This window comes from Danio aesculapii, chromosome 10 (assembly GCF_903798145.1).
Source record: "Danio aesculapii chromosome 10, fDanAes4.1, whole genome shotgun sequence".
In the NCBI taxonomy this organism is placed as follows: domain Eukaryota; kingdom Metazoa; phylum Chordata; class Actinopteri; order Cypriniformes; family Danionidae; genus Danio; species Danio aesculapii.
The window spans coordinates 9,829,855-9,838,204 of record NC_079444.1 but is presented as its reverse complement, the minus strand read 5'-3'; the positions used below and the strand labels follow the sequence as shown (position 1 = coordinate 9,838,204).

Sequence of the window (8,350 nt, the reverse complement as noted above, 5' to 3'; positions counted from 1 at the left end):
ATATATATATATGTATATATATATAGGTATATTTTATGTATAAAAATATGTTCTTGACCAAGTATACTCTAATTCAAGTAATAGATAATTCAAAAATTAGGGAAGCTTGTGTGTCACATGCAATGCATTATAAAGATAGTTGGCTCTGTAACAAAAAAAGATTTATAATACATTCTATTGTAAATTATCTCAAAATGAAATTATATCTACTAGAGAACTGGAGAAGAGCACTTACAGGTTTGTTTCATATAATAAATCACATGAAATAGACCTTTACATTTAATGTTTTTTACTCCGTTTGTACTGTGGTATTACTATAAACGAGAAATTATGTTTGAAATTGGTTTTGTTTTCTGTGTTTACAGCAAAATGTGTGTGAAACCTACAAACTGGTGTAAAGGGGAGAATTGGAATAAGTGTTCTGTTACCTATTATCATTCATTTAAAATCCCTTTATCCACAGCTTTGTGCGCAAGTCTGCTTATATATGATCCACACTTATGATTTTCTTTTAATGCAGATTACAGAAAATGTTCCGTCATTCTGAGAGTTTTATACTTCGAATAGACTACCCACTGTTACAATGAAATTAAAATGCCCAATTTTGAAGTGTATTAAAAATAACTACAAAATACAACATCATATCAAAATAAAATACTGTATTTTAATGTTAAAAATACTACAAAATACTTTTACCTCTTTGCAAGCTTCCATCAATAGGCCTATTCAATCTAGCCCATTGAAAACAGCCAATGAAGTATTGTAGGAATTGCCACTGTAGGAGTTATTTTTATGTTGTTCGATTTAACAACAAACATTTGGCATCAGCAATCCATCCAAAACATCTATTATTCGTACAATATAAACATTTTCCCAAGATTTTATCAGTTCTTCTTTAAATTGAAAAGTCAGTAACATCCGAAGCACCAATCAGAGGGTGCGTTTTTAGGGCGTCATCATGTAGACTTCTTACAAAGTATTTTACAGTAATTTAAAAATACCAAACACTAAAGTATTTTGATACATTTTCATCCACATTATCAAATACAAATTACAAAACACTATTTTGTTTTTAAAATATGCAGGCTATTTGAAATAAATGTATCATAAATGCTGCCCATCCCTGATTATAACCAGTAGGCTGCTGCAGAAAACCACATTGTGAATGAAATGAATGTGAAACCACCACCACCACATAAAAGTTTCCCATCATTTGCTTATTCATAAATTGGAATGTACGGTGTGTTTCCGAAATGTTGGAAATCAAAGAATTGATGGAAAAATACATAAGATACACAATAAGGTGATTGATTTGTCTTGTTTATGTTTATTACATCCAGAAAACATCATAAATACATTAGAAAGTTTCAAAGTAGCCAAAGTAAACCTTACACAGCATAAATATTTTCATTGTGGTCACATGATACCATTACAGGTGATAAATCAATTAACCATTTGCATTTCACAAACAGCATATATCATAATAAAAACTGAATACGCAAATTATATATATGCTTTACGTTTCAAAAGCAACATTGACTAACCCCAATACCTTTACATTAAGCGACGTAAACAAACATTTATCAATGCATTTTATTGAAAAAAAAAAATCAATATTCATGTGATTCAACTGAAAAGTAGGCCTATCAAAAATGAAAATGGGTACTCAGAACAAAAAAAAAAATGGAACAAAAATGTATTTGGCCACGTTATGCTTTAAAATGGCTGAATTTCATTTAGAACTTTCACTTTCATTTAAGCTCCAGTTTTGAGACTGATACTTTTCCAACTGATCGAATGATGTCGGTTCCCAGTCCTTGGATATCAGATATATTCCCTTATTATGTTAAGAGCAACTGCTGCTGTAAACCAGGGCATCCATTTCGCACCATCTCCCCTTTAGAGTTCATAGAGTTCCTGAGTTATTTGGGAAGTGCAGCGAGTTGTAAACACTTGCATCTTCCTGTTGACAAAGTTCACAATTCCTTAAAGAAGCAGATAAACATGGCTCAAAAACAGCCCAGAAATGGGTCTGGGTGTTTTTATGTCAACAGCAGCCATCCTATCCGAGTATTTCACCTTTGGAGAAACTCCTAGTTCGACTTTTTGTTGTTGTTGTTGCTGGCAGCGGACACTCCTCGCCGCGCGCCTCCAGAAACGGATCCTCTTTAGTTGTCGGAGAGCATATTGGATCAATGTAGCACAGCAGGTACAGATCCCTTCTCAAAGACGTCTTTTCTCATCGCTTCCCCTCCATTTGTATTTTCTGGAGTGTTACTATGAGCTCCAGTAACTTGTATTTCCAATTCAACAGATCTCCGATGTTGCGCAACTGCTGCGCGCACTCGATTACAGCGGTTTGCTCTGTGAGAAAGAATCGAAAGTCGTTAAATCAAACCTTGTTTTTATACATGTTTATTGTTTAACAACGTTTAATCTAGTACGTTAGGATAATGGCTTACCTTTCTTCGCCATTTCAGCAAGTTTCTGTCAGAGGTTCACCGGTGTGTTCAGCTGAAGTAAACGCGCTGGTTCCTTTAAATGCCGCTGACTGCGCTTCTCTGAATATATAGATAGAAGTTACGGAGCTTAAATAGGGTGGCGTAGCAGAGACAACGTCACTGCGAAAGAGTTCCACGTCACATGCATGGCTGCTTCTACCTGTTGTGTCGTTTATCGTCGGAGCAAGGTTATCCCATTAAACTGATAAAATGACCACCTTACGCACTTGCATAAGCAGTACTGTACATTGTGTACATTGCGAGGACGATAACAACACAAGTTACTTCTAAATTAATTACATTTTCTTGTTTTGTAGCATAGACAATGCAAACATATGAATATGTAGGCTACAGCTGTAGAAAAAATAGAAGGAGGCCACTTAAAATGTATTTAGAAGCTATATGCACTGTAAATAATGCTGAGTTCCACACAATTTCTTTGTTGTTCCAACACCAATCGATTAACTTAACAGTTAATGGGACATTCTTCCAGAAACGTATATTATCCGTCATTGAAATAAAAACATAAATACAGTGAATAAATAGTATTTAATTCCCCAAAAATCTAAAATGGACTGATGGTCGATTTCTGTGAGTTGTTCTGTAAAGGAGTATGTCATTCATTTGGTTCTCAAATTGCTTTTCTTTATTATAAACACTTTACAAATGTACAAACCCTGTCATTGTCCTTGTTCACTGCTCAACTGAACCTACAGCTTTAATAGCTTTGTTATGCTAAAACGGTTATTTAGGAAAATAATATACTTCAGATATAGCAAGTTGTTATCATTCACTGATTTATTAAAATCGATAAAAACATGAAATTATAAATAAATTCTACAAATAAATACTATTTTACAATTGTCCTCATGATTCTGTCAGTCCTGTCACAGTTGCATTATTATTTTTTAAGGCTATGACTGTGAAAGTGACATCATTTGTGACATCAAGTGACATCATGTGATGGAGGTAAAGCTGACAGTGATCGAGGATGCGTTGTATGATTTTGTGCTTGTTTTTGTATGTTTTGTGCTTGTTTTTGTGCTTTTTTTTTTTTTTTTTTTTTTTTTTTTTTGAGAATGACAAGCTTAGAGGTCAATCCCTGTCACATTTTTTATGAGTAGAATGAGTGGTAGAATATCCCTTTTACAAATTTAAGTTGATTGAACATAAAACAATTAAGTTGTCCCCCTAAAAAAGCTCAAGAATGATGTTGTTTCAGCTCATTTTAAATAAGTAGTTTAAAGTTTATTATTTTTTTAAACATCAAAATACCATTTTTTTTTATTTCACAAGAGTTTAGAAATCTAATATTTGGTGGAATAATCCTGATTTAATATGTTTTTAACATTTTGTTAATTCTGGCCAGTTATAAGATATCATGTAGGCCCATATGTAAGCCTATTACAGTTAGTAAATTTATTTGTGCTATTACAATGTTTAGTCTATTTACTTAAAAATGTAAACAATATTTATTACTAATCAAGTCTGAAAATGTATCACTAATAACAAAATAATGGGTGGCACGGTGGCTCGGTAGTTAGCACTATCGCCTCACAGCAAGAGGGTCACTAGTTCGAGCCCCAGCTGGGTCTGTTGGCTTTTCTGTGTGGAGTTTATGTGTTCTCCCCGTGTTCGCATGGGTTTCCTCGCAAAGTCCAAAGACATGCAGTATAATGAATTGGATCAATAAATTGTCCACAGTGTATGTGTGTGAATGAGAGTGTATGAGTGTTTCCCAGTAATGGGTTGCAGCTGGAAGGGTATCCACTGTGTAAAACATATACTGGATAAGTTGTCGGTTCATTCCGCTGTGGTGACCCCCGATGAATAAAGGGACTAAGCCGAAGGAAAATGAATGAATGAATAACAAAAAAACACACAAAAACATATTGAACATTACATTTATTAATTTGGCAGATGTTTTATCTAAAGTTACACACAAATGAGAACGATAAACAAAATCAAATCGACAAATGAACAAAATTTTAATGTAGGCTAAAAATAAATGTATAAATAATCACTATTTTTCCAGAGACACCAAATTAGATCAGTTGAACTCAAAATGAATTACTCATTAATTAAATCTCACAATTCTTCATATTCTCATCAAATTATACGTATGCAACTAGGCTGATACAACATTGATTTTCTTCGCACCTAACGTCATTTCTAAAATCTTTTTTGTTTGTGCATGCCCTTGTGATATAAATGGAGTTTCCCTTATGCTCATCGCATGACGAGTTCTACAAATTCCATGATGAAAACATTCCTTTTGCAGGAACTTTTAGTTTCACGTTGAGGCTTGTCTTCCCCATAAGGCTGCTCAAATAAGGAAGTTTCTGTTCTGGATGCTAATTGGCTGAGGTCAGCTCTCATTTACATGTCCTATCTTTGGATGTTCTAAGAAAAAGAAGCTAGCAAACAGCTCTAAGCCATTGTGTTTATGTCTTTTAGGAATGTAGCAATGACAGGTATTTTGTTTTGATTTCCAAAGGGCTCTGTTTCGTCATTATCATGCACAGATAATGTTTATCTGTGTTTTGGAAGAACAAGGGAATCATAAAAACCTGTATGCTTATTATGACTTGATACAAATCACATTAATCATTACAGAACAGAATATTTACCACAATATAGGACACTGGGTTTGTTTTATTGAATTATGCAAGAAAAATATATGTAAAATTGACATATTATTCTTTTGCCAATATACATAACTTTTCACTTTTTTATGGTTATGAATGAAGTCTCTTATGCTCACAATAATTGCATCCATTTGTGTAAAAATACATTAAAAAAGATGTATGTATTTGTTTGTTTGTTTGTTTATTTGTTTGTTTGTTTGTTTGATTGATTGATTTAGAGCTGAATTTGCAGAATCATTACTCCACTCTTCAGTCTCACATGATCCTTCAGTCTCACATAATGATATCATTTGCTGCCTTTTTAGGATTGTTATTGATCATTATTTATTAATAATGTTTATTATTGTTATGATTTTTTCTGCTTTACATAGGAATGAGAATAATAACAGCATTTTAATTCATAACAGGATTCATTTGAAATAAAATATTCTGTAACATATATCTGTACTGAGATTTGACCTCTAAAATGAACCTTTTTTGTATATCAATAAAATAAAAAAATCCACATTTTCAGCATCAACACCATTGTTGGGTAAAAAGTAATATATTATAATATTATGCCAATATATTAATGTTTTTTAAAATGCCAAAATAACATAAGAGGCTTTCTGATTACTAATGTGAAAGTACAGGGGTTGAACAAAGAAACTGAAAGCCTGGTTTTAAACCACAATAATTCATTAATATGGTGTAGGGCTTCCTTTTGGGGCCAATACAACGTCAAATCGACTTGGGAATGACAAATACAAATCCTGCACAGTGGCCAGAGGGATTTTGAGCCATTCTTCTTGCAGAATAGTGGCCGGGTCAATAAGTGATGCTGTAGGAGTAAAACGTTTCCTGACTCGTTCCTCCAAAACATCCCAAAGTAGCTCAATAATATATTCATCTGGTGACTGTGCAGGTCATGGGAGATGTTTAACTTTACTTTCATGTTCATCAAACCACTCTGTCACCAGCCTTGCTGTGTGTATTGGTGCATTATCATCCTGCTATATAGCACTGCCGTTGTTTGTACCATTGGGTGCACATGGTTGTCCAGAATGGTTCGGTAGTCCTTGGCAGTAACGCACCCATCTAGCAGAAGCATTGGACCCAGAAAATGCCATGATATATATAATTTATAAACCCTTTATACTTCAAGTAATTAGATTCTTATCAATTAAATTAAATTATATTTTAGAATTCCGGTAATTAGATTGTAATCAGATTAATTAAATTATATATCCAGTAATTAAAATGTAATCAAACTAATTAAATGGTTCCAACTTTTATTAGAACCGTTATTATATATTATTTATCCATTTAGTTTACTGTATTTATATTATTTTGTATAAACTATTATTATATAATAATATTATTATATATAATAATATTATTAATATAATATTTAATAAACTATCACTATAAACATTTATATTTCAATTCAATTCAATTCAATTCACCTTTATTTGTATAGCGCTTATACAATGTAGATTGTGTCAAAGCAGCTTCACATAAAAGGTCACAGTAAATAGGAACAGTGTAGTTCAGTTTGTAGTGTTTAAGTTCAGTTCAGTTTAGCTCAGTTCAGTGTGGTTTAATAATCACTACTGAGAGTCCAAATACTGAAGAGCAAATCCAACGATGCGCAGCTCTATAGATCCCGAAACATGCAAGCCAGTGGCGACAGCGGAGAGGGAAAAAAAACTTCACTAAAGGCGGAAGTGAAGAAAAAAAACCTTGAGAGAAACCAGGCTCAGTTGGGCACGACCATTTTAATTTCTCCGCTGGCCAAACTTTTGTGCAGAGCTGTAGTCTCAGTGGCGGAGGCTGGAAGCTGGCCTCAGCGAAGACTCGTCTGTCTCTGGAGCGTCACAGGAATCAGTCTCATGTTCTCCACTCTTCCATGACCACCACAGTAGCTGCTCAGGATTCGGCCAGGTCCAGGATATAAAAAATCTTGGGATCATCTCGTCGTTGGTCTTGGATCGAATCAGTGACTCTGCATAGTCTGAGGGCCTCGGGAAGAGTATCCCCAGGTGGAAATGGAGAATAAAGAAAATAATTAGCGTAGCTGATGTTCACAGTGTATATCAGCAAGATGCAGAACCTGAGTGGAAGCCCCCAAGTGGTGCACTAAGTGTATGCTTTACTGAACAGATAGGTCTTTAATCTAGTTTTGAATTGGGAGAGTGTGTCTGAGCCTCGGACGTTATCAGGAAGGCTATTCCAGAGTTTAGGAGCTATAAATGAGAAGGCTCGACCTCCTTTACTCGACTTTGCTATTCTAGGTACTACCAGAAGCCCTGAGTTTTGAGACCTTAAAGAGCGAGTTGGATTGTAGCGAGACAGAAGATTGGTTAGATAAACAGGAGCTAGATTATTTAAAGCTTTATAGGTAAGAAGCAATATTTTAAATTCAATACGAAACTTAACAGGCAGCCAGTGTAAGGAGGATAAAATTGGGGTGATGTGATCAAATTTTCTAGACCTGGTAAGAACTCTGGCAGCTGCATTTTGTACTAGCTGAAGTTTGTTAATAGAGGATGCTGGGCAGCCAGCAAACAGTGCATTACAGTAGTCCAGCCTAGAAGTCATAAAAGCATGGACTAGCTTTTCTGCATCTGAGATGGATAGCATACTTCGTAACTTAGCGATATTTCTCAGATGAAAGAAAGCAGTTTTTGTGACATGGGATATATGATTTTTAAAAGTTAAATTACTGTCTAATATGACACCTAGATCTTTTATAGTAGAGCTAACGCTAACTTTGTATCCCTCTAATTGTAGGTCGAGTTGTGAGATCTGCTGTGTACAGGATTTAGGCCCAATAAGTAATAATTCTGTTTTGTCTGAGTTTAAGAGAAGATAATTGTTGGTCATCCAGTCTTTAACATCTTCAATACACTCAGTTAGCTTGGACAGATTAGACGTCTCGTCAGGTTTAGTTGAAATATATAATTGAGTATCATCTGCATAGCAGTGAAAGCTGATCCCATGTCTTCTAATAATGTCTCCCAGGGGTAGCATGTATATTGTAAACAGCAAAGGGCCTAAAACTGATCCTTGAGGCACCCTGTATTTTACTGGGCTGATTTGTGAAGGCTGTCCATTAATATTCACAAACTGGTAACGGTCAGATAAGTATGACTTAAACCATTGTAGGGCATGTCCCTGGACACCTGTAGACTTTAAGCGATTAATAAGGATACCATGGTC

At 34.6% G+C, this 8,350-nt stretch overlaps 1 protein-coding gene across 1 annotated transcript; it reads right to left on the bottom strand.

Moving 5' to 3' along the window:
- Nucleotides 1-1,307: 1,307 nt before the first annotated feature.
- pmaip1 (phorbol-12-myristate-13-acetate-induced protein 1) lies at nucleotides 1,308-2,575 on the bottom strand. Its single transcript, XM_056466953.1, has 2 exons — nucleotides 2,463-2,575; nucleotides 1,308-2,364 (listed from the first exon to the last, which is right to left on the bottom strand). Exons 1-2 carry the CDS (start codon nucleotides 2,473-2,475, stop codon nucleotides 2,240-2,242), a joined length of 138 nt encoding a protein of 45 aa, XP_056322928.1. The 5' UTR covers nucleotides 2,476-2,575; the 3' UTR covers nucleotides 1,308-2,239.
- Nucleotides 2,576-8,350: the final 5,775 nt, after the last annotated feature.